Genomic DNA, 26,908 nt, shown 5'->3' on the forward strand with positions numbered 1-26,908 from the left:
TTGCTTGTGAAACTTTAACGGCATTCTCCTCGGCTGAGCTGTAATGTTAGCTATCTCAGTGGCACTAGGTGAGCTAGCAGTAGATGCACACTTCCTTCTGTGAGGTGGTACAGTTGGTGAGTGTGGTTGGGAAGAAGGTAATGGTGGTTCAATTACATTTGAGAGAAGGCAGACATCTCTATGGCCAATATCTCCAACACTAAGCAACTCACAACAACACAATGTAGACTGATAAATAGCACTACAGGTAAGAGGGAAAATAGGTAATAGGGATGCATGATATATGTTCTTTGTTTTTGTTGTGTTAGCAACAGTGATGTCAGTTGGATTTGGTTAGGTCAGAGATGTGGAATGTTAAATCAGCCATATTTTCTCACTATGTCTGAGCCTTTCTTACCCTCAGGTGCACATAAACGACAGCTTATACACTTCTTTTAAAAACACAAATATGTGAAATTATTGGTTATCGTATCGGATATTGGCCACGAAAAGCAGGTTATTATCGGTGTGTGTATACATATACATATGTATATATATATACACACACATACATATATATATATATATATATATATACAGTACAGGCCAAAAGTTTGGACACACCTTCTCATTCAATGCGTTTTCTTTATTTTCATGACTATTTACATTGTAGATTCTCACTGAAGGCATCAAAACTATGAATGAACACATGTGGAGTTATGTACTTAACAAAAAAAGGTGAAATAACTGAAAACATGTTTTATATTCTAGTTTCTTCAAAATAGCCACCCTTTGCTCTGATTACTGCTTTGCACACTCTTGGCATTCTCTCCATGAGCTTCAAGAGGTAGTCACCTGAAATGGTTTTCCAACAGTCTTGAAGGAGTTCCCAGAGGTGTTTAGCACTTGTTGGCCCCTTTGCCTTCACTCTGCGGTCCAGCTCACCCCAAACCATCTCGATTGGGTTCAGGTCCGGTGACTGTGGAGGCCAGGTCATCTGCCGCAGCACTCCATCACTCTCCTTCTTGGTCAAATAGCCCTTACACAGCCTGGAGGTGTGTTTGGGGTCATTGTCCTGTTGAAAAATAAATGATCGTCCAACTAAACGCAAACCGGATGGGATGGCATGTCGCTGCAGGATGCTGTGGTAGCCATGCTGGTTCAGTGTGCCTTCAATTTTGAATAAATCCCCAACAGTGTCACCAGCAAAACACCCCCACACCATCACACCTCCTCCTCCATGCTTCACAGTGGGAACCAGGCATGTGGAATCCATCCGTTCACCTTTTCTGCGTCTCACAAAGACACGGCGGTTGGAACCAAAGATCTCAAATTTGGACTCATCAGACCAAAGCACAGATTTCCAGTGGTCTAATGTCCATTCCTCGTGTTTCTTGGCCCAAACAAATCTCTTCTGCTTGTTGCCTCTCCTTAGCAGTGGTTTCCTAGCAGCTATTTGACCATGAAGGCCTGATTGGCGCAGTCTCCTCTTAACAGTTGTTCTAGAGATGGGTCTGCTGCTAGAACTCTGTGTGGCATTCATCTGGTCTCTGATCTGAGCTGCTGTTAACGTGCCATTTCTGAGGCTGGTGACTCGGATGAACTTATCCTCAGAAGCAGAGGTGACTCTTGGTCTTCCTTTCCTGGGTCGGTCCTCATGTGTGCCAGTTTCGTTGTAGCGCTTGATGGTTTTTGCGACTCCACTTGGGGACACATTTAAAGTTTTTGCAATTTTCCGGACTGACTGACCTTCATTTCTTAAAGTAATGATGGCCACTCGTTTTTCTTTAGTTAGCTGATTGGTTTTTGCCATAATATGAATTTTAACAGTTGTCCAATAGGGCTGTTGGCTGTGTATTAACCTGACTTCTGCACAACACAACTGATGGTCCCAACCCCATTGATAAAGCAAGAAATTCCACTAATTAACCCTGATAAGGCACACCTGTGAAGTGGAAACCATTTCAGGTGACTACCTCTTGAAGCTCATGGAGAGAATGCCAAGAGTGTGCAAAGCAGTAATCAGAGCAAAGGGTGGCTATTTTGCAGAAACTAGAATATAAATCATGTTTTCAGTTATTTCACCTTTTTTTGTTCAGTACATAACTCCACATGTGTTCATTCATAGTTTTGATGCCTTCAGTGAGAATCTACAATGTAAATAGTCATGAAAATAAAGAAAACGCATTGAATGAGAAGGTGTGTCCAAACTTTTGGCCTGTACTGTATATATACACATATCAGCCTGTAATCCAATGCAGATATACATACAGTACATACGTAATCACTCAATAGCCACTATACTATTATTCAGCTGTCAGGTAAGCCACATTACTGTGAATCTTTGGTCCATGTTGACTCAGTACCATCATCATTTGCATTTATGCTACAAACTCTGTGTTTCTTCTCAATTAAAAGCACTCTGTTGATGTGACTGAAACATTCCCGGGAGCATCTTGAGATGATAGGTGCTTTGTGACACACTGTGATATCCTGCTGGAGGTTTTCCAATTTCAAACAGACTGGCCACAGATGGATACACCTGGTCAGCATCAGTGCTGGTGCATACTGTGGCAGAAAACTGAGACTAGACTGATATTAACAGGTCGACTGTGTGTGTAGAAAACACACATCATTAGACTATCAGCCTGTAGCTTTACTACAAGGCACAGAGAAAGTAATGATTCATGGTGTTTATCCCACATTCTGACCCTGCCATCAGCATGTTGCAACACAAACTAAGATTCATGCTCCAGGTGATATTTGCCTGTTTCACTGAAATATGTTTCATTTCTCACATAATACACAGAGATAAATGAGCCTGATCTACCTGTATGGTGTTTTAAATGCAAGCATTTTGCAGCTTATGAGCGCCGCTTGAAAAAGACAAGTAGAAAGCATCAGACTTTTTCATTGCTGCTGTGTCACTGTACGAGATAACAACATGGCAGAATACAAAGTTCCACAAACCCAGACTTGCGTCAGACTTACCTCACTGCAAACCTAACTGTAATGGAAATAAGGAGAAGGGTGATAGAGAAACAGGGCAGGCGCTTGCTCTGTTTCTCCATCTTTGCTTCTGCTTGCTCCTCTGACACTCTCAGCTCTGGTGATGGATGCTACTCCTGAACCAGATCATAAGCTGCAACCTCCTCCTCTACTGCTGTCCACTGTGATCAACACGTCAGCTGACAGAGCTGTCAGCAGCAAAGCACGAGATACGCTCTGCATGTGAGTCTTACAGGTAAAACATAAGGCTTCACGTGTCAGCAAATCTAGGAGTTTAAGAGTTGCACTGTAGGTGCATAATCGGGCGGAAAAGGATACATTTAAAAATAATGCTCTTTCATGTTACAGAAAGTGATTAGGCTTCATTCACTAATATGTGCGTAGAAATGGCCTTACTTTGCAAACTAAATAAGTGTGCATGTAAAATTACCATCACAGTAATGACGCATGTGCACTGGCCAATTTTGTACTTACCGCCATGCGTATGTCAGTGAATCAGAATCATTCTAAGCCCCCTTTACACTGCCACTTCAAGGCAGGAATTTCATGCTGTAATTCTGCCTCGCCGTTCTGTATAAAAGGTACAGTCACAGAATGGGCGGACAGAGTTGTCTTGCTTTTAAGTGGGCATTGGAGGTAGTAACAGTGCCGCAACAACGTCTGTATAAAAGGGACAGGATCATGGGTGACACGGGTGTGATGTTTTGCTGATTTCATAAAGTGCTGCCAACGGGTTTGTTGTATGTTACAGTAGAGGCTGATGCTGCTGCGTTACATGTCACATCAGTCACGCCTCTTTTGCTTCAGCAAGCCGACATACTGTCTACAATCGCATGCTTGCTATTTGCAATCAGCATACTGTCACATCCCCATTTCTCTATAAAAGGAAATACATTTGTCTAGAAGTGTATCTTGGAGAAAGTGGGGAAGCTGTTTCTATGCGCATATGAATGTCTTGGCAGTGGGAAACAGCTAATAAGCCACTCGTCATTCCAATCCAGCATCTTATGTCAGTCTCTGATGTGCTCTTTCCTGAAAGCACAGGCTGCCATAACTTCCAGCAAGATATGTCATCTTAACTTCTGCTTGGGAGGTAAATCAGAATCTTTTATATAATCTTCATAAATGTGCAATTTCATGGAACTAGAAATTGGTGGTAGCCAGGTATTATAAACCAAGTCGATAAAACCAATGAAAACCAAAACTGTTACATTTCAATATAGACATTCTCATAAACTCCACTGTGAGCAAGCACTGGGGCACTTTTTTTGCCACAGTTGAATATTTTAATTATAACAATAATTAATGAGGATGAAAGGGCGTCAGCTTCATAGTTATTTTATGCATTAGTTAATTAATGGTTTTACATGATGTTGTCTATTAAAGCCTTTTTTAATGAATATGGGTCTTATATATTATGCATTTAGTTAAAGGGTGTGTGTTTACATTTTCAAAGACAGCTGGACCTTCGTCATTTGTGCATGCACATGGTCTAAGGAAGGTCTAATGGTGTTTGCAAAGTACGGACAAATTCAAGAAAATATTGATGAGTCCTGGCTTTAAAATGTTTGTATGCATGGACTTAAGCACAGATTTGTCCATATGCACTGTTTTTGAATACTGACCAAAATATGTCCATATGTCTAAACTGTCGAGTGTTGGAAGTTGGCATTTAATTATTTGTCAGGTCTTGTTTACAAGAGTTTACAAGTTAGAACTTTGCAGTAACTTCTTATAGCATGTTTTTCTTCCCCAGCAAGTAATGGACAAATTGTGTCGATATTATGTCGATTAGTGCAGGCTGGGTTTAATATCCAACCACTGACTCCTGATCTATTGAAGTCCAGAGCAGGCTCAAAATTTAGAAGTCCTTTCACAGTCCTTCATGATTTATATGTCTATGGTACAGTTTTCTATGTGTCAGCCATATTCCTGCTGTTGTTGGACTGAAAGGAAAGGAGATCCAGCAGTACTGGTGCAGGCCGCAGGGTACGAGCTTTTCTACAATAGCTGCCTTCATAACACACTCATACAGCGCACGAACTTAGACACTGCAGCATCAGTGACTCACCAGGAATATCCTCTCCAGCTGGTCCTGGATGTCCTTCATCCCAGGAAAGGCAGCCACTCCTTGGATCATCTCAATGAAAATGCAGCCCACTCCCCTTTAAAAGAGAACAACACATGATAAGGCCTCCCATTCAATACTGGCTCCGTTTCAAACAGTGGATTGTTTTAATTTATTCTGATATCACTGACAGCTTTGCTGCCAAATATAACAGCACCATCATTACAATCAGTGAAAAACACAACTGAGGTTTAACAATGACTGGTAGGGTCTTTGTATACATCTGCAATGCTCACTGTTTACAGTAATCACCTCAACAAGCCTCAGAGTGAAAGTCATTCTGAGAAGATATTGATATGTTTTCTTCCTATAGGCTGTTAGACTTTAAGTGTAGGTTGAAATCAGTAAATCGGTAAATCAATGCAACCTGTGAGGAGTTGTTACACTGAGAAGTATCAAGTCCAATAAGTGTGTGTGTGTGTGTGTGTGTGTGTGTGTGTGTGTGTGTGTGTGTGTGTGTGTGCATGTGCATGTGTAAACTGTTGTCAGTGCTCATTTGCCAAAGGGCTATTGTTTCTTGACAGATTCACTTTCTGCCTCAGTGCTCGCTCCCTCTGAGCCCAAACACCAGCAATGCAAAGACAGGGAGAGAGAAAGAGACAGAAAGAGAGAATAATTAAACTATAAATTCATCCCTCAAAATGTCCACATTCTTTCCATTTCAATGGTCATGAAGCCTGTCGTGAATGTAATCCTGTATCATGAAGATGCATCCATCTTCATGGCACAGCTCTGATCTCGGCATCCAGTATGTCTACTGGAGCATACAGACATTACCTGAAGGGTGTGAGTATGAGGTCAGCATCCAAATAATCCCATTTCATCTATAGGGTTGTACCTGTCAATCACTTTGCTGTCGGGCCAGTCATATGATATACCTATAATACTGGATGAATTCCTCTAACAGTGAGAGAAGGTATATAAGACCAGACTTAACAAGAAAGGTCCATCCATCCATCCATCCATCCATCCATCCATCCACCCATCCATTCATTTTCATCTGCTTATCCAAAGCCGGGTCGCTGGGGCAGCAGGCCAAGCAAAGCACCCCAGACCTCCCTTTCCCCAGCGATGCTTTCAGGCTCCTCCAGATGGGCCCCAAGGTGCTCCAGGCCAGACGAGATATGTAATCCCTCCAGCATGTTCTGGGTCTACCCTGGGGCTTCCTACCGGTGAGACGTTCCCAGAACACCTCCAACACGAGGCACCGAGGATGCATCCTAATCAGATGCTCGAAACACCTCAACTGGCCCCTTTCGACACGAAGGAGCAGCGGCTCTACTCCATGGCCTCAGACGTGGATGTGCTGACTCTCATCCCAACCACTTCAGCACCAGTATAATTATATACAGGGTATACAATTGACAGGTTTAGATTATAGAATTGAAAAGAATAGAAAGAACTTAATTCATCCCCAAAGTGAGGTTGGTCACAATAATCTAAACTTGTTAACTGTATACCCTGCATATAATGTGTGAGGAAGTATTTATATGTTTGTATGCATTTATTTATGTACAGATATTGTACACAAATGGACAGCTAGCATGCCAGCTAATGTTAGCTAGCATGTTAATAAATACAGCAAAATGTGATTTATTGGTATAATTTTCCATTTTCTTATCTTCCATGCCTGCCTCCCAGACTCACTGCCAGCAAGGCAGCATCTCTCATGTGGGGCAGGTTGTATTTTTCATGGCCAATATCATATGATATCAGCTGGTTTAATGTGGCAACAATCTCTGTCTACTCCAAATACTACATACTCCTTTGCTATTGGTTGAAGCAGAGACTGTGCATGTCAAAGTGCATCAAAGTTGAAATCAATGCAATGCAAAGATGCAAATTTGCTTTGCCTCCATATGCAAAGGTTTTATTCACCCCTTTGTTTGTATGAAATGGAAGTGAACAGGAGGTTTTGCCCCTGTGTGATTGTACCCTAAGTCTCTGAGTATTCAGGCCTTAGGCCTTTGGGGGGGAACACTGGGATACGGCCTCCCTGTAATCCCCGATCCAGCCACTCCCTCCAGTCCTACAGTACCCCTTTCTCACCTTTTCCATCACCTGACCTTCCCTGCCAACACACTCACCTGCTTTCCTTTTTCCTAATTGTTGATTTTTGGCATGCCCCTTGCCTGGATAAGTTAGCCTATTCTAATTGATTATGTGGTTTTGACCCTTGCCTGTTTTTGGACCTCAGTAAAGGAGAACTTTGATCTCACTCAGACTGTCTTTGTGTCATGCTTTCGGGTTCAAGCATCAGAGCCACTGGAGGCTGTAACTGTAACATCTCAGTGATTCAGTGAGTCAGTGGGGCCAGCTGCGCTCCTTAAGTTTTAGCACATAGTAAATTAGCCTCAGTAAATACAGGCCTGTTTGCTTACAGACAGTTAATGAAGTGTTGTGTGACAGTCCATCGTTTCCCCCTATTGAAGGAGACATGTTGAATTCTGCTTACAGCAAGATCTCCAGCCTACACAACTGCTAGAGCGGTTAGGGAGCAGCTAGAGAGTGCGGACATAAAAACTATTTGTGGGGCCCTTTGACCTTCTAGTATAAGTGATGTAGGCAGTAAGCTAGAGACTTATGATAGGCACAGTTGTGGATGGCAATGTGTGTTGGCTGTCCACTTGTGTTCGAATCACTGAAATGCATGTTAATACCAGATGTAATCAGGTTCAGAGAGTACATAAATAACACAACTCTAATGACATGTTGTGTACCAGTGACAGAGAGATAAACCTCTCACTCACCAAGCAATATAACAGTTCAAGCTGAGGTTACAGAATCAGTTTGAGAATATGATTTACTGTCTTTTTTCTTCACTTTGATACAGATGCCACATGGAGGTTGATTTGCAACGCTGGCAGTATTCTATATTTTGTGTTAACAAATCCATTGACAAAACCAAATCCACCAATGAACCGATCTCACTGACGGTGAAGTTATATTTGTGTCTCATTTCTGACAGGTGCAATGGGACACTGTGAGCACAGAAAAATTGGAACAAAGAATAAATAATTTTGAGCAAAGGAAAATCACTCCGGTGCTAAATTAATAATTTCCCTGGTTTCTTTTTTTCATCTCTCACTCTGTTTTACTCATTTGCCCTCTTTGAAATACCCCACTTGGTGTCCTTGGTGTCAAACCCTTGGACACTTGCTCACAGTGACCTGTCTGGCTCTCTTAACATCTCTTCTCTGTGCACTTTCACACACTCATCCTGACAGAGTGTTACAGTGGGCCACAGTTACCATTTAGAGAATTGAGGTAGGTTATTTCTGACAGTTAGTCAGATGATGTATCAGTGGGTACACAGAGAAGCCCTTGGAGTAGCAGTCAGAGACATGATAGTTTCCTTCCAAAATATATTTATGCGCTTCATTATTATTTTTTTTTACTGAGCTTGGAGTGTCAAATTGTACACTTAGATATGAGGTGTAAATATAATTTCTTGGTGTATATATCAAAGCCTGATATATCCTATTCATCTGTACTGTAGAGCTCCACAGTGGAGTCTTCCACTGATTTTGTTTCTTTCTGTTTGAGTAAGGGTAAGGTTTGTTAAAAACTATAGTGACCAGCTGTTTAAGGAAATAAATGAATAGTCTTTTTAGAATGAAGTATATATGTATAGAAGAAAATCAAATTTTAATCAGTTCATCCTTGAGTTTAAGTGCCAAATTTGAAGACATTTCCCTTAAAGCCTTATTGAAATATTGCACTTACAAGAATGGGATGGATGCAAGGTCACAGTGACCTTGACTTTTACAGACCAAAATCTGATTAGTACATCCTTGGGCCCAGGTGAGTATTTGAGATTAATTTGAAGAGATTCTCTCAAGTTGTTACTGAGATATCGCAAAATTAGGATGGAAGGAAGGAAGGAAAGACAGACAGACAGACAGACAGACAGACAACCTGAAAACATAATTCCTCTGGTCATGGCTATCGGCAGCGCAGAGGCATAGAAATAGAGAATAACACCAGCCTTGCCATTTTAGTTGAAGTTGTTATGCGCTTCAGCCTACCATAATTACAGCTGTACATTAATCTGTGCATGACCACACCTGAGTGATCTCAGTGTTGACTATGATTGACGGACGTGAGTGAGAGCTGCAGGAAGCTAAAAATAGAGCAGCTCTTTGCCGGTCTTCCATCACATCCCCTCTCCTCACAGATGGCAGCCTGTAACCTGTAGGCTGCTGTGATGGATGCTTCTCATGGCAGGAAGACAGATCTGCACAACCTTTTGGTCCTGGAAGAGATGTTTCTTCATGGAAGACTGCTTCCTAAGTGACCAGGGTGACTGTGTGCGTGTGTGTGTGTGTGTCGCAGGGTGAATCTCAGTGGAATGGAACGCCACACTATAGATTGCCCACCTGCAAATACCCTTGAAGCAGACACTATCCCTCTGCCTCCCAGACCCCCAAAGCCCCCAACTGTTCTGTAATTGGATGCTGCAGGATGCAGCTGGGGTTCATGGAATGTCCCTGCTGACTGCCCAGACAGAAGGGGTCACCAAGTAGTGCTGGAAGAAAGCCTCGGGGGAAAGGGACACTAGGTGGAGAATGGCTGGTCTAGCAGGGGAAACAGATACCTCCATCTCTGGGGTATACTCATTTTCCACCTCCTGTTCGAGCATTTGCTGCAGTTTTGCTCAACTTGATTTAAAGTCTTACTTCTAAATGAGCTAAAACTACCAGATGACGAATTGGGCAAAAATTCAAATTCTTGAAATCTGTCTCATTAGTTTATTTTTTTTATGTTTTTTTCCAGAACATAATTTATCATTTTAATAATAAAGTTTGATCTTTTTTTTGTACGTGTTGTTAAGCCATCATGATTGATTACCATTTGTATATTTATTTTCCTGTATCTTTGCTAATTTGTTGCATTAATGCTACATGTTAGGCCAATTTTAAGAGTTATCAACAATATAATTATCTTAATGTATCTCAAACATGTCTAAAAGCTCTGGTATCAGATGCAACATCACTAATGGTGCGTGTCCACAGGGGAGTTTGTGGATGCAAGGGGTCACACCACATCCCAGCTTTGGACGCCTGATGGGTGTGCTTTCACTGGTCGACTCTCTGCTCCCAGATTTCAGACTGAATCAACATGGTGGCTCATTTGGAAATGTTCTTTTACACAGTGGAAAAAGCTTATTGTGATATAGGTTACAGTGCAGTAACCATCTATATGCATCAAAAAGCTTGGGACAATCATTCCTATACAAATGCTGTTTAAAACTGTTTAAATTATTTACTTTTATTAATCAAGTAGTCTGCTTACAGAATGTGTAATATAAGGTAATAAATATACAAATGTAAATGAGACAGTATTATGCATGAGAAATGAAAACAAAGAGGGAAAATCGGTGATCATTAGCATCCACATATGATGATCAATTGGACCTGGGCTGACATGATGACTTTAAATGGTTTTCACTGTACTACAAAAATAGTTGACAGTAGGTGAGAAATAAGCCTGTTTGCTTCATTTTCAATTGATTTTCCAGAGGCAACGAATTGGCTGCCTGAACCTCAACCTAATGCAATAGAGGAGCAGCCAATGTAACGCCCTCTCTCACAGAATGCATGCAGGGTTACCAGAACACACTGCACAGCTGCTTATATGTATAATTAATGGAAAGCATGGAATGACTGTATGTTTTTCTGTTAAAAAAGTCTCTCTGTGCATAGAAAATATGTACAATACATATTTAATTCTTGTCATTTTCTAACCAGAGGAGCTGGTTAGCAGTCAGCTTGGTATATGTTAAGTGAGCTGGCAGATAGTAAAAAGTCACTACAATTTCCAAATTTAAGCACTATGCACATCATATGCCTGTTTTATATTCATCGCCTGGAAACCTCTGAATCATGACTTTCTGGATTTGGTGATGTGAAAGCAGCCCATCCTGTCAGACTGTGACAATGGGTGCGGTTACATGATGGCTTCTCATTCAGAATGAAATAAATCTGAATGAAATCATTTGGAATTTAAGTTTTTCCAGGTAGTTTACATGTGAAATATTCGTCCCGAATGAGGGTTTACATGGGAGATCAGTTTTATCGCCTTTTAATCACCTGTATTCGGGTCCGCGCAAGGTTTGGGGCAGGGGAGGTTTCTGATTGGATAGGGGGAGGGCGGATGTTACATGTTTACATTTACCAGGAGAAAACAACAAAGGACGACGGAGAAGAGTCCGACTGCTCTCTCTCAGCTCGTTGCTATGCGTGCTATAGACGTTATTGCGCCAGAAGGGCAAGGAAACGAGCATGTGCAGAAAGACCGGAATGAACTTAAAGAGGAATGAGTGTATACTAGTGCGAGAAATTCTTTCATTCGGAATTAGAAACGGAATACTCTAGCCCTTTACATCAGATTGAATTTTCAATCGCATTGGCCATTTGCATTCCGAATTAGGTGTTTACAAGATCACTTTTAATAGGAATGAACTTTCATTCCGAATGAAAAGGGAATTAAACTGTCCATGTAAACGTACTCACTAACCTTAGCTGAGGCAGCTATTGTGCTGAACAGTATTAAGGGGGGCTGTAAGATATAAAAACGGTATCTTTGTTATCACTAAAATAATGTCAAGTTTGGTTTTAATAATGAATGTTAAGAACTGGCCCGCCAACATTTGTACATAGGGCCTATGTGGGTAATTCATGGGCTGGAAAATGGGCCATTTTTGGTATTGTTCATGGGTTACATATTGTCCCCATACCAATTGCCCTCATGGGTGGGTTTACCTAAGTAGCCCCCAGATAAGATGCACAGTTTGGGCTCATACACACTTTGTGCCCAGTAGCCATAGCATAACCATGTGCAGCCCACTTGGGTAAGATCATCGATGTGGGCAGTTGGCATTGGGACAACACCAAGCCTATGGACAATTCCATATATGGCCGATTTTTCAACCCATTTACTACCCACATGGGCCCCACATACAAATGCTGGTTGAGGAAGTACACCACTAATGCACTATATTGCCTTATGTTAGCTCAATTGCTATTTTTTTCTACAGATAATTAGCTAACGCTGAAAAAACACCAAGCAATGGAGAAGTTCAGGCTGCGGCGAGCTGCCATGCAACTGCTGTGGAAAGCTCTTGCTGCCAGCCAGATGAGTCTGTGGCAAAGTGTGGCCAACAGAAAGGCTGGGGTTAGCTTAACTTTTAGCGGTGAATTGCAGCCAGAGAATACCCACAGCCAATCAGTAAACTGAGTCTTGTGACTGCTGTGACATGGTGACCTATGTTACAAAGAATTTCTTCCCATCTGAAACACATGAATGAGCATCCTGGCTGCAGATGTATTTACCACGGCGAGTTTCCCATTGCCACTGCTTGATGTGTTTTCGGCTTAAGGTTTGGCTTGCTAAGATGCCTTTTGGAATGAAAAAAAGCAAAATTTAATTGTAAATTTTAACTGCATTAAAAATGAGATTAAATTTGTCTCCCAAATCATGCAGCCCTACTTTAATTTATATCACATCTAGACATGGGATAATATGCCTGCTAATGTGTCTGTTGTTCATAGTCTAGTTAGAGTCCAATGAAATGATAAGCACACTGCATTTTAGTAGTTGCTTCATGCATATCTGTAGTAGCTCCATCTGTGGGTGTAAGTGTGAATGTGATGGATGTGTGTGATTCTGCATCTCCACATCAACACTATTAGTGGGAAGAAGGGTGACCACAGAGAGAAAATACATACGAGGCAACTACCATCAAGGGCACATATTTATCCAAGGACTAATCTACAGCATACTACACTGAACACACCCTCGGGTTAGATTGAGCTACATATAAGTGGGTTGAAATGGGTTTTGTGTAGAAAAAGAAAACAGATCTATATCTTCAAGGAACTACCTGGATAAATCAAAGATTAATTACACAAAGAGAGTGAGGGGGATTTCAGGGTCAGGGGTTAGGAGTACTCACCACATGTCCAGGCAGGTGGAGTAGTCTGTGGATCCCAGCAGGACATCTGGAGGCCTGTACCATAGGGTCACCACCTCGTTGGAGTAGGTATGGCTGGGGACGGACTTGGCCCTGGCCAGGCCTGAGGGGAGCAACACAACAACACTGTCTCAGAAAGCATTATCATTGGATGACCTTCACCAGGTTTCTGACAGCAAAGGAGAACACTGGAGAGGGGCTGGGCGCTCACTATATAGTATAGACTACTAGATGAGATTTTAACAGGGTTCCCACACATTTTCACGGACAAAATGTCAAAATTTTTCCATGACTCTTCATGGACTCAAAATAAAATTTCCATGACCGGTCACAATGCAAAACACAAACATTGCTCCATCTCAAAAATGCAGTGCAATTTAAAAGTATTCGTAGGCCATGGAAATGCCTAGGTATAGACACATAGGGAGTCATGATCCAACTTGTAAAACCATAACCCTTACAATGTGTGCTTGGAGGATTAAAGGATTCGCTGCTGTTGGTCATATCTGTTTTATACAACAGGATTAGTTACATTGTACTTGTTGTCTAAAGGTTTCATAGTGGTCAACACTGTCTTGATGCAATCTGAACTATTTGTGCCCTCTTAACAATGCTTGTGACTCTGCTCAATGCCAGCCCAAAAACTGCATTGATTTTTTTTTCTACTACACAAGCATGATACCTTTTGTATTGCTATTTTCCTACTAGCACAAAAATGTATAAAAATGTATTTCACAGCAGGGGCGATTCTAGGATCAGAGGTTTAGGGGTGCTGAGCACCCAGAGAGCTGCCCAGCCAGGCAAGATAAATTTTACTGTTTTGTACATTTTAACTCAATTTCATTCCCACATTTGTGAAAGAAAAACACTTTTTGGGAAAGTCTGTGACTAAACCATCAAATCTGATAAAGGTTATTCAAATGTGTCCAACCGTGTGTAATGTTTCCATCACTGCTGATCGGAGCTGATACCCGTGACTACTTCAGAGTCATTTGTCCGGGGAATGAATGCCGACTGTAACCATCCCACTGAAGGCCAAAGATGTTAGTGGGTGTTAGTGGGTTTTTGTCCAGTAGGAAAGGGACAGAGAAAACCTGATTTGTATCATTTGTGATTCTTAATCTGTATTGTCACCATTAGGAGTACGCTGAATTAGTTATCATCAGTTCCTGTTTGTAAAGTGCTCTTAGATGTACAGACAATCATCACTGGATTACTTTGATATAGAAAAAAACTTAAAAATGAGATGATTCTCAGGCAAGTTCTGCAGTTAAAATGATCAATAATCTAGTTTTGTTTCTTTATGACTTGGACATTTTTTAATGGACATCACAATATCCTTGGAAAGTGTAAGTCCCACTTTCATCACGTCTGTGTGTTCAGATTTGTGACTAGGGGTATGCTCTTTCAGGCTCTTAAGGTTTTAAAATGCCTTACCAGCCTCCTTGAGCTGTCTAGCACAGCCACTGCTGCTGCTGGAACTGCTCACCAAACACCGTCATGCACCTGTCCCTTTCACCTCACACAGTATCTTTGCCTCCAGCCTCCCCCGCCTGCACCCTCCCCTTCAACTCTCCTGTGTTCCCCTGGGTTAATGCACTTCACAGTTTGAAAACCTCTCCGCAAGAGTCATGTAGAGTTCATTTCAAATGAAAGCATTGGGGGACATTCAGATTTAATAACTCAATAACTCGCTTTATAAGAAGAAGATGAAATCTGATGACTAATGTTAGCCAAGTGGAGCACAAACCACCACACAAAACTCTAACAGAGTAAAGAAAATAACTCTGACCATAGCTTGTTTCATTTCAGAAGAGTTGTACCAGTGCAGAACTGGAGAAAGCAATAGTTTTCCTTCATACTAATCTTATAACAGTGATGGTATTCTCCACTATGGGGTTTATAATGTAACAAGTCGTTTACAGGAGCAGTGCCAGTTCAGCATTGTGCAGTGCAAGGCCATTTATATCAAATAAAGTGTGGCTGTGCTCTCCAGGTTAGAAAATTACAAAAGCTATTGTTTGCATTCTGATGCCTTCTGTGGCATCAAACAAGCATCACTGATAGGTGTGGTCAGAAGTGTGCGCTGTTGAAACTGTAATCACACCGAACAGTGATGTCACACTGCACTGACACATCCTGGAGTGCTTTACTTCGCTGCAGCAACATGAGAAGTTAAACCCTGAAAGAGTTTCAGCTACTGCTAAGATGCTCATTAATTGAGCATAGTGTTAGTGTTAGGTCAGGCAGGCCACGGTGTCAAGCTCAGCTCACATCCCAGCTATATCAGCTGATCTCAAGCAGCCCAATGAGCTGATTGATGGAAGGGAGTCAGCTGATGGATCACATGATTTCTTTTTACCCAACCAAGTGGCAAATCTTATTCACGGTGCCCTATTGAAAATGCTTTGGCCTGCCTACTGTTGCTGCTTCCTCTGCGAGCTGCTTTGCAACCAGCCATTTGTTAGAAAACTATACAGTATTTCACTTTTTCCCCAGCAAGACGCAGCCATCTTGGTGACGTTAAATGAACAGGTCGTTTTTGTTGTCCGCTTGTTTGCCAGGAGTTGTTGAGGTAGGCTTGGTAAACTTGGTACTGTAAAACATGTTTTGTCCTTTAATGACTGTGCCCGGAAATACAGGAAGTCAGTTCAGTAGTAGTGTTTGATAGAGGGGATTCAAGCTGCATAGCTGGTTCAGGTCAACCATACTTGCTGCTTTGAGAGAGGAATTGGAGTTTGCGATTGATTGTATAGATATGCAAAAATGGTAGAGGAGACATTACAACAGTGGTCAGGGGTAAACAGGGTAAAGCCTTTGGTTTATGATCTAAGGTGAAGCCAACATCATTAACTAGCCGATTCTGTTGCTGAGGAGGGAGCTCTTTGTTTCCAAAATTCTGAGAGCAAGCAAGATCTTTGTGGTGTCTCCACACCAAGGACAAAAGTCTGTTTTGTACACGGAGAAGAGAATGGACACTTGAATGCAAAACAGATCATGTTAACATTACGTTATAGCATCTTGCATTGTTTCCTTGGCCCAACAGCTTGATGGAGACAGTGGTAGAGCACATTTTCCATGTTTGTCAGCTGCAGCTACCTTACACTGAATGTGACACTAGTCATGGACCACCCGATGCGCTAACTTTCGAGTTCAGGCTTCTCTCACTTTGGCCGCTGTCGTCGGACTCCATGTTAACAGGTCTTTCCATTACATTTGGGCTTACCACCTCAAAAAGCATAGGCAATTGTGTTTTTTGAGATTGTCCCTGCTTCTTAGCATCTCAAAACTCTCAAACTCTATCGTATCAATACTCAGCTAATCTGATGTACAGTGTTGTACTCAGCTTTCCAAGTAAACAACCATTTTTGTGATGTCACTAACTCGCTTGTTGAAAGATGGCTGCACCCTGCTTTGAGATGCTATCCAGTTTTCAAGCAAATTTAGGTGGCGATCAAGTTTGATTGCAGTGCCATAAGGTAAAAAATCAAACAAACCCCAATAATATTGTCAAGTGTTTAATATCCAAGTCTGTTTAGACCAGAGGCACATGGGACATAGTGTTCAGTGTGTCCAAAAAGTCTGATTTTCCAAACCACAACAATTTCCTGGCATTAATCTTGATAGTTAAAACATCACTTCATTTAATTCTTGAGAGCTTGCAATATTGCTTCTAACATTCAGTGTGCAGAGTACCCATCTTTCCCCAATGTAAACTTACTGAAGCTATCATATTGTACACCCAACATGGCACACCTGTCTCTAGACTGACTTCTGTACAGTCAACCGCAACAAGCCTGAGATTGCCTTTTAAAATGTAAATTATGATGGACAACCTTTGAGGTTTCAGTGAGGAACAGAGGGACATGATTATCAGTAAGATGAACCCAAAGGACCAAAACTCCTATTTCAATCAAGTGAATCGGACATCATTGGAGTATGGTTAATCAATGGTGACACTATGACCAGCTACATTTGCACCTGTCATTTGAAACTATGATAGGGTTTTATCAGCACCACAAAAAAGTGCTGAATTTTTCAAACTCGAGGGTTTTAATAATAAGTCAAGTGGCTTTAATGGACATGTCCAGGTTATTCTAAGCCTGGTCTAGCATTTATCTTTGTGATGAGACAAACCCAGGTTAGTTAAGTATCCAGTGACAGTGCTCCCATGGCAGCTAATAGTAGAGCAGAGTGCAGATGCAGCGAGCTTTAATGAGGCTGATGGCATTACCTCTTTGTCTCTTCCCAAGTGGTTGCAGGGCTTAATTAAAGCATTTAGCTTAGTAAAAAAGGACTTCCTGCCCTGCTGATAGTCCCCTGTGTGTCGGAGGGAGAGGGGCAGAGGGGAGAATAAATGAGAGGAGGGAGGGCATATTTAACATTTCCTTGTGTTGGAACACCCACTGCATTCATCACGGCCGAGCACTGTAATGTCCACACACTGATCTAAGTTAGAATAGACGCCATCTGCCCGCTCACACTTAGAGGCTATTATTTCCTCTGCAGGTGCCCTGTGTGTTTGAGTCTCTTATTACTGCACTCATCATGAAAGGAAGTGCAATAATAACAGGCTGGCTGACTGTAACACTGGGAGGTGTAGTACAGAGTAAAATGAAGTGGCATTGTTCCTCGATCTAAATAGTTCAATGTGTGTTATCTGACCTGGCATTTTAACCATCCTCCTGACCTGTACAGTGATTATAGATACAGTGGGTAAATTAAAGAGACAGTTCACCGAATAATCAAACATACATATTTTCCCTCTTACCTGTAGTGTTTTTTATCAGTCTGGATTTTTTTGGTGTGAGCTGCAGAGTCTTTAAATTATCAGCCATGGGGATGTCTGCCTTCTATCTAATTAAATGGAACTGTTAAAGGGACAGTTTTTGGGTCAACTGTCCCTTTAACATCGACTCTAGAAACCACCTCTAAAAAGATGTGCAGTCAAGATGCTCATCGGTTTAAAGAGAATCTAAATATGTCCTCTTTGGTGTGCCCCCCTCAGACTTATAGGAGACTTTAGTAGTGGCAAACATGTCATTATTGTTGCCATGTTTTATGATGGCTTCTTCCGTCAACAACAGTACCGTGTGCTCAGCCACACAGATGGAAGGCTGCATCTACTGCTAGCTCATCTAGCACCAATGAGCTAGCTAATATTACAGCTCAGACAAGGAAGACGCTGTTAATGTTTACATCTCACGCAGTCACAAGCACGGGCCTCTTGTCCATGAGTAGATGCACACTTTCTTCTGCGCAGTGATACGGTTGGTGGGTGTAGTTCAGTAGAAAGAAAATAGTTCCTACATGAAACTGCTTACAACCAGGTCTGTAGATTATCTTGAGTAACCGGGTCATGATTTCTGGAACGGGACATTGCTGTTGAGTTTTCAAATGTATTTTTTTGGCACTTTGAGCACCATGAGCCGAGAGGGCAGACACTCAGCAATTCACACCAAAACAATCTAGATTGATAAACAGCACTACAGGTAAGAGGAAAAATCTGTAGTTTTGATAGTGGAGTAACCTGTATCTTTGATTACTGCAACTTTGCTTTGAGTGTCTGAACCAGGTTTTCTCTGGTACTTCTCTCTCTAATGGAATTCCCCATGTGTAATTGACAAAATAAAAAGTCATTACAACAGCGATCACACTCACTGGCACTAGTGCAGTCATTTCCCTTCGGCCATTAATGCATGGAGTTGATAAAAATCCAGAAAAACCATTTGCTCATTTCCACCTTGACCGTGTACTCACACCTACAGCCTCTGCCCTGCCCTAGGTCTCTTAGTGTGGATTTAAAACCTGAACCCCAACAATAGATGTAAGATCACATTAGCCTTTAGTGCATTAAAATCAGCCCACACTTAACACTAAAAATGGATGTCATGTCACAGGTCTGACATCAACAATCAGTCCCCAAACAGAATGCATTACTGTTACTACTGGCCAACCACAAAGGTTTGCACAGTCACGAGAGATCACACCCAAACAACCATAAATTATTGAAAGAAGCTGTCGACAATCTGTCAGCATAATAAGAGGAGGGTTATTATTATGGGTTTAATTATGACTTATTATGACATATTGTCACCAGTTCATTTCCCCAAGACCATTTTTTTTTCTTGAAACAAGAATTAATAGCTGGTAACTATTAAAATTAAAATCAGTTTTGATTTAATTATTTGCATGCTGCTTGTCACAATAGAAATATTTCTTTAAAGCTACAATTGGAAACCTATAAATAATATATTGTTTTACATATTTGCTTCATATTTTAGCACTGAAGCTGTAAAATGCAAAAAGTGGACAGGTTGGTGGGCGGTGACTGGTACTCCTGTTGACTATTTCCTACGTAGCGGCCAGGTCACAAACTTTTTTTCATTTCACAGTTAAACACCACACTAAAATATGTTTCTGAAAACATCTGAGGTGAGAAATAAGCAAATCACTAACAGAATCTTGATTCATATTTGATCAGCACTGCCTAGTTTGACAGTTGGACCACATTTCATAAGCAGTAACTGATAGAATGACAGCTGCTTTAGATACTCTTCGGCTCTGATTGTAGTGAATGCCATTAGAGGCAGTAGGAAGAGGAGGAGGGACATTATTTTTTCACAGATTATCCGTCTCATGTACTTCTCTCAGAATACAGTGACAGTTGCAGCAAATATGACACAAAGTTATTTTCATAAAAGTTAGCAACTGTAGCTTTCAAGTCTGAGGTTGGTGTTATTTACAGATCCCATTTAAAGACCAAAACCAACAACCTTCCCATCTCTTGATACTTTCTGACAAATATAAATAAATATAAACATAAATTACATATACACATTTCATTTTTAGCCAATAGTACTCAATCAGGAGAAAACAGTGCATTGGGGACTATTTTCAGCTGCAGATTAATTCAAATTTCGTACTGTAGTAGGTATTTTGGGGCAGCAGGATGGTGTTTGTGGGATAAAGTCCTGCAAGGGTCCAGTTTTGCAAAACCCCCACATGCAAAGATCAGCACTGGAACTGACCTTTGACCCACCCAGACCTGTTAATATTAGCCCTGCGACCTGACCCTTAATTGAGCACACCGTTGTACCAGTATGCTGTTTTGCTAAAAGCCCTGTACTATTCAGATGTGCAAAGCACTCACTCAGTCAGCTCCCACTTGCTGGCTTGCTGGCCACTTCAAGTTTCAAATTAAGAGTCCTCGTTTTAAATTAAAGCCCCCTTGTGTTTCATACATGGTCCAGGTATATCCTTGGTTTTGATCAAGTCTTGCTGTTGATGCAATGCATATCCAAAATAACTACCCTGCTGCTATCAGTCAGCTGCATCCTCAGCTCTGGAATAAAGTTTCATCGAACAGCTGATGCATATTTTGTCAGTCTGCCATGTGATACAGTTGTTAGATCAGGCAGAAGCTGCCGAGTGTCCACACAGCCAGCACAGGTACCTGTGATTATTTTTATTCTGACCTGTTGCCCTCCATTATTTAGTCAACACATTTTCACTCTGACCTTGTCACATATGGACGTTTGGTCATGGACTTTCCACGTTGAGATATGACGTGTGAGGTACTCTGGGTGCATTGGTTGTTGACGTTCTGGGACGCCATGTCAACTTCAGCCTGTTACATGCTGTCTCTTTCAAAATAAATGCACTACGTCGGTACAACACCGTGTTGAGTGTTTTTTCCTTTAACAAGACACGCATGTGGTTACATTATACCTACACATGCACATGGTTGGGTTTAGGCAACAAAAGCATGTGGTTGGGTTTCAGAAAAAATAACAGGGTCTGGCTTTACAATCACACGGGAAGTAAACATCGGCCTCCCAGGTGAAAGTCAGTGCAACAGTGTGGCTCACTGACGTGTTTTTAATAGCTTTTGGACACAACAGAGTTCTATTAGGGCGAAGGTATGTCAAGCTTTGATACACACACAATACTTGATATTAGATACATTCATTGTTATAGGTGTCGTGATTAATTTCATGTGATTTGTTGAAATTAAAAAATACAGGATATCCCCAGCATGACCTTTCATTTTAGCATCTCCCTATATTCATGAAATTACATGTGACATTCACCAAGGTCCAGCATCCACCCACAAACAGCTTGGAGGCAACCAGAATGTCTCAGCTCACCCTGTTCATGTGCTACAATTTGGACTCCATTTCCATCACTGGGTAAAAATCCACTACTTTGATTTACAGGTGGCAATGTGAAACAGCTCAATGTGTTCTACCACTTTGAATTTTTTTTTTCTTGTTAGCTGCTGTTAGCTTACCATGGTGTATGTAAAGAAAGACAGTAAGGTCTCAGCGTTACTGTTCCAAATAGAGAGTCCTGGTACTGGTTTAGTTGGTGGTTTCTATGTGTTTTGACATTTGGATCACCTTGTACAGTGTTCTATAGGTAAGCCAGCAGCCACATGACAGTAGTGAGGAAATGACCGTGCCCTGACCTACCCCCTCGAAACCCCACGAGTCCACCTGCAGAGGAGGATAATACTTCAAAGCCCTGACCTATAGCTTCCTACACACATACACCGACGCACACACGCACCCCCTCAGCCACCTTCATCTGTTGTAGTTCATCAGTTGACCTGCCATCCTGTCCAGGTAGCTACTGGGATGAAGGTAACTGGTGAATTATACATCACTATCTCAGGCACAACACCGGGGGTCACAAAGTATTGGGTGGAAGAGGTGGGCTGGAGGGAAATAGGAGGAAGAGAGAATGTACAAAGAGATGGATGAAAATAGTCTTTATCTCTGGGGGAAAGAACCCACTGTTCTTTTGAAGTTCATTTGGATTTTAAAGGCAGTTTGTAGCTTCTGCCTGCTTCTCCTCCTCCTTGCTAACACACAGCAGATTGAGAGATGTACTTAATCCTGCCAAAAGCTATTTAAAGTACCGTGGGAAATAATTCCACAGGGGACAACAATAACTTCTTCTAAATGGAGTTTTACTTAGTTTGGGCATCATGGTTCCCAAACTTCATCAAACTGGTCTGCAGTGCCAGTTGTCCAGAATGGAGAAAGAAACATTTCAAGCTTAGTCAGTTTTATTCAGTTCTTCTCTGCTCTTCATTTGTGTTCTCAGGACTCATGTGAAGGAAACGTTCAACATGTTGGGAAATATGCTTCACTTTGTACTAACTGGGTAGTTATAATGGCTATGAACTGCACATTTTGACTAGAATTCAGCAAAAGCAAGCAATCTGTAGGCAGCAGGACACGTTTTGGTATTGGATGTTTTCTGATCTCAGTTTGTAGTCCCAGTAGTATTTACCAATCCCGTTTGAGTGAGCTTTGTTTAAGGGGTGAACAATAATATCAGCACGTCACTGGTATCGGCCGATATTCGCATTAAAATGAACTTTCAAAATAAGCCAACCTGCTGATAATATCGTCATGTCAGAATCGGCCAACGTGATTTTTCTCATTTTGCACAACGAATGAATATTACATACATTGAAAATAATTCTATTTCATGTCTCCATCTGCTGGTGGGCCATCACAATAAGAGTATGCATGTGTAATATGACGTTAATTCCACTACAGAAGAGACTTGATCATCACTAAAATTAGGTAAGGAAAAAGTGGATACATCGATATCGGCCAAATGAGTTATGAATTGGCATATCGGATATCTGCAAAAAATTCAATGTCATGCATCCCTAATTTGTTTACATAAGAGCAAAAGAGGTGGAACGCATTAGTCAATTTGCAGTCCCAGACCATCATCCATTGACAACTAAATTGTTGTTAGCTCTTGTTTAATTTATCTGCATTCTTACAAAGATATCAGTTTATAGAGATTGACCAAAATTTTGTCTGGACCTGTCTCAAGTTGATACTCAAACTGTAAACAATTACCAGCAAAGGGCCAGGATGTCCCCTGGTTACAGATTGTGATTGACTGGTTTACTGCTTTACAGAAGGATAATTATAGCTTAAAGGCTTTTGTACATCTAGTCCGTATCTGTGTGGTGTATTATTATCATCTACCTGAATATTACTATCTAAACTGTTGAAAGTAATCTATCTGAGTTTTGAAATGATACTGTTTGCCCCATTCCTCTCTCTTGTTGCAGATGTACGTGTCCTGCAGGTTATGCCACATTTTCTTCACTGCTTCTCGGTCAAACGACTCGCACAGAAAATCTGACCTGTTCTGAAAAATCTATTGATGGACAAAAGTTGTGGAGTCAGTGTGCAAACATGACTGACACAACATGAGGTTGTATTTATTTACAACAATTTTGTACGAAAAGTATAGAGTTGTGTGGTGTACAGTGACCTTTAGCCTACAGTTTTGTCCTGTGTCAAAGTCTGTCTCATGTTTTTTCAGGTTTCACAGTTTCACTTTGAGTCTCATTCACTGCCCATCCTGCATCTTTCACTATGTTTTAAATGCAGACAGGTAACTGGAAGAAATCATGTGAAAGAGCTGTTTGCCTTCGCTCCAATATAATGGAACTAGATGGCACTCGGTTTGTGGTGTTCAAAGCACCAAAAATATACATTTGAAAAACTCAACAGCAATGTCTCTTTCCAGAAATCATGACTTAGTTACTCAAGATAATCCACAGATCTTGTTGTGAGCAGTTTTACTCTTCTCTCTACTGAACTATACCCCCAAACCGTATCACAGTGCAGAAGGAAGTGTGCATCTACTCATGGACAAGAGCCTTGTACTAGTGACGACTAGTGGCGGAAGATTTTATCATTAATGGCATCTTCCTTGGCTGAGCTTTAACGTTAGCTAGTTCAGCGGTGCTAGATGAGCTAGTAGTAAATACTGCTCACAACAAGGACTGTGAGTTATCTTAATTATCTTAAGTAAACGGGTCATGATTTCTGAAAAGAGACATTGCTATTTGTTTGGCTCTTTAAGTCCCACAAGCCGAAAAAGTTGAATTTCAGGACTAAACTGTAAATGTGTGGGTCCACACTCAACTGTGATTTCAAACCAGAACATACGAGTGTATGTAAACACATCACTGGCTACAGTGCTTACAGGTGGTGTTTGCTTCAGCCTTCCCACAATATACAGAGAGAACAAACATAACGTTGTATATTGGTATGTTACAAAAACAGAGACATAAAGTTAAGAAAGCCTCGGCTGCACGCAAAGCTTTCTTTGGCAGAGAGTTTCTGCTGCATCCACTCATCTGAAAATACACACATCTAATATGGATGAGGAACCAAAGCAGCAGGTAAATACTGCTCTGCTTGTCTGTTCAGTGGAAAACGATACCCAGATTTTCAAACTGAAGTGACTGATATTTGAGTCAGCTAAATTTTTACTAAGTTCTGTCATTAAATGCTTCATTTCTAAGGTATTACCTTTGATACTGGGGTTTTCAGTATTTCTATTTACATTAATTCCGTTAAATACACACACTTAATTAGCATGGCTGGATGTCAAGGTTTTTATAGTAAATGTGTGCCTCTTTAAATCCAACATTCTTTCATGTGTATGCATATGTGTGTGTGTTCAGCATACCACCTGCCGTCGTGCCAGTTCATTTCCCAACACAGAGTGGACTGTAATGAGCTCTGCATTATAGTCGCCTACATGAAACCAGTCAGGTCATTATCTACAGGCACACCAAACATCATCATCATTTCTGCTGCTGGTGTGTTAAACCCTGCAGTTTATTTCAGTCTGGTCTCAGGTTTGGACTGAAACACACACACATATAGAGTTCATTCATCTAATGGACTTCAGAATACCATCTGCAGCCGCCATGAATCCACACCTACAGTTACACACACCCACCCACACACACCCACACACACACACACACACACACACACACACACCCACTTCCCGGTGTAGTGGCGAGGCGCTGGGTGGAACAGCACACTGGGGAGAGCCAAACAGTCTGCTCTGGGTGCCTGCAACATTCCTCCAGCCCCATTGTCACATTGCTTCACTCCTCACACATCATTATCCCAGCAGCTGTTACTTCACAGCACAGCAACGCCAACTTCTCAGGAAATAAACACACATCAGTACACAGTAGCTAGCTATAGCTGTACAGTGACAGCAAAAGCACCCAGAACAAAAATTTAAATGCAACACTTGTTTTTGGTCCCATTTTTCACAGGTTCAGATAAAGATCTATGACTTATTTCTCTCAAATTTTGTGCACAAAAACCTGATAGGTGTGGCATATTATGATGCTGATGAAACAGCATCATTACGGGGCGGCAGTGCCTTAGTGGATAGAGCAGGTGCCCCATGTACAAGGCTGTTGCCGCAGCGGCCCAGGTTCGACTCCAACCTTCTCTCTCCCCCCTTCACACTTAGCTGTCCTATCAATTAAAGGCAAAAATGCCCAAAAAAAATATCTTAAAAAACAAAACAAAAAAACGGTCAAAAAAACACAATAAACGGCCACTCTAAAACATGCGATCAGATAACAGCCCCAATGTTGCAAGTTTTAAGGGGATTGCAGGAATGTCAATCAGAGCTGTTACCCGTGAACTGAATGTTCATTTCACCACCATAAGTCGTCTCCAGTGTCGTTTTTGAGAATTTGGCAGTACATCCAACCGACCTCACAACTTCAGACCAGCCCAGGACCTCAACATTGAGAGTCTTCACCTGCACGACCATCTGAGACCAGCCATCCGAACAGCAGATGCAACAGTTTGTTAGCCCACCAAAGAATTTCTGCAGACTGTCAGAAGCCATCTCAGGGAAGCTTATCTGCATGCTCATCATCCTCACTGGGGTCTTGACCTGACAGCAGTCATTATGAAGTGGGCAATTGCTCACCTAAGATGGCGTCTAGCAGTTTGGAGAAGAGTTCTCTTTATAGATGAATCCTGGTTTACACTGTACCAAGCAGATGGCAGACAACAGGCATGGGGTCATGTGGGCGGGCATGCTAACATTTGCTAAGTACACAAAGTACCGCTAGCACTGCTAAAAACAAGTCACTTTGTTCTGTGAGTGAGTACAACTGGCTGACTGGGTGACTGGAGAGGACCTGGGACTCCCAGCTCTTCACTCACTTCACAAACTGTCTGGAACAGGTTCTCACGTGGATGGAGTCCCAAACACACACCGCTCTGTCATTTTGTGTGTGACTGAACCTCAGATAAGGTTCCTGGCTGCTGACCGCAGTCTGTGCTCCTGGTTGGCGATAGACACTGACAGCATATGGCAATGCCTCAGTGTTTGAGAGCAAACACAAGCAGCCTTTCAGCAGGTTCATCCCAACTGTGGACACACTCACTCTCTCATGAGGTTCTGAAGTATGTGGGCTATGAGCAATGCTCATCTGCTGTTTCATCCGCTGCTATAATTAGGGGCTTGTCAACAGAAAATTGTCTCAAGGCTAAAGTCATTTTGTGTGTGATGAAAATGCGTGCTTGTTGCCAGCACTTACACACAAGTGTGGCTCCAGGAAGGTATATGAAAAGGAGATTAAAATTATAATATGAAAAAACAGACTAGAATTACCGCCTCACAGTTGTATACCTCCATGAACCATTCAAGTTGCATTTACAGTTCACATTTATGTCTGTGAAAACATGGATGCTTCACACACATCTTCACCCCGGCAGCACAGAAGATCTATACAATCAGCACAGTTTCAAGGTGGGCACCCAAGATTAGTGTCACCACCTGGGTGTCTGACCAAATATCTCCCCCTCTGTTTGAGTAATGGCCACATATCATCACTTCAGCATTTTATTAGGGCTGTACCCAAATATTTGGATATTCAAATATTCGTTTCTATGGGTAGGTATTCGTTATGAAAATTTGGTATTTGATATTTTATTTAC

General features: G+C 41.6%; 1 protein-coding gene across 3 annotated transcripts in view; it reads right to left on the minus strand.

The window, feature by feature from the left end:
• Positions 1-26,908, minus strand: part of cdk14 (cyclin dependent kinase 14) — a 289,130-nt gene that overhangs the window by 107,828 nt on the left and 154,394 nt on the right. For all 3 annotated transcript variants that reach the window (XM_078171996.1, XM_033640450.2, XM_033640449.2), the window contains 2 exons: positions 13,074-13,194; positions 5,060-5,153 (listed from right to left, as the gene is read on the minus strand). In XM_078171996.1, coding sequence (XP_078028122.1) covers positions 5,060-5,153; positions 13,074-13,194 — 215 coding nt within the window. The remainder of the gene's footprint in view (positions 1-5,059; positions 5,154-13,073; positions 13,195-26,908) is intronic.

This window comes from Epinephelus lanceolatus, chromosome 10, assembly GCF_041903045.1.
Source record: "Epinephelus lanceolatus isolate andai-2023 chromosome 10, ASM4190304v1, whole genome shotgun sequence".
Classification (NCBI taxonomy): Eukaryota; Metazoa; Chordata; class Actinopteri; order Perciformes; family Serranidae; genus Epinephelus; species Epinephelus lanceolatus.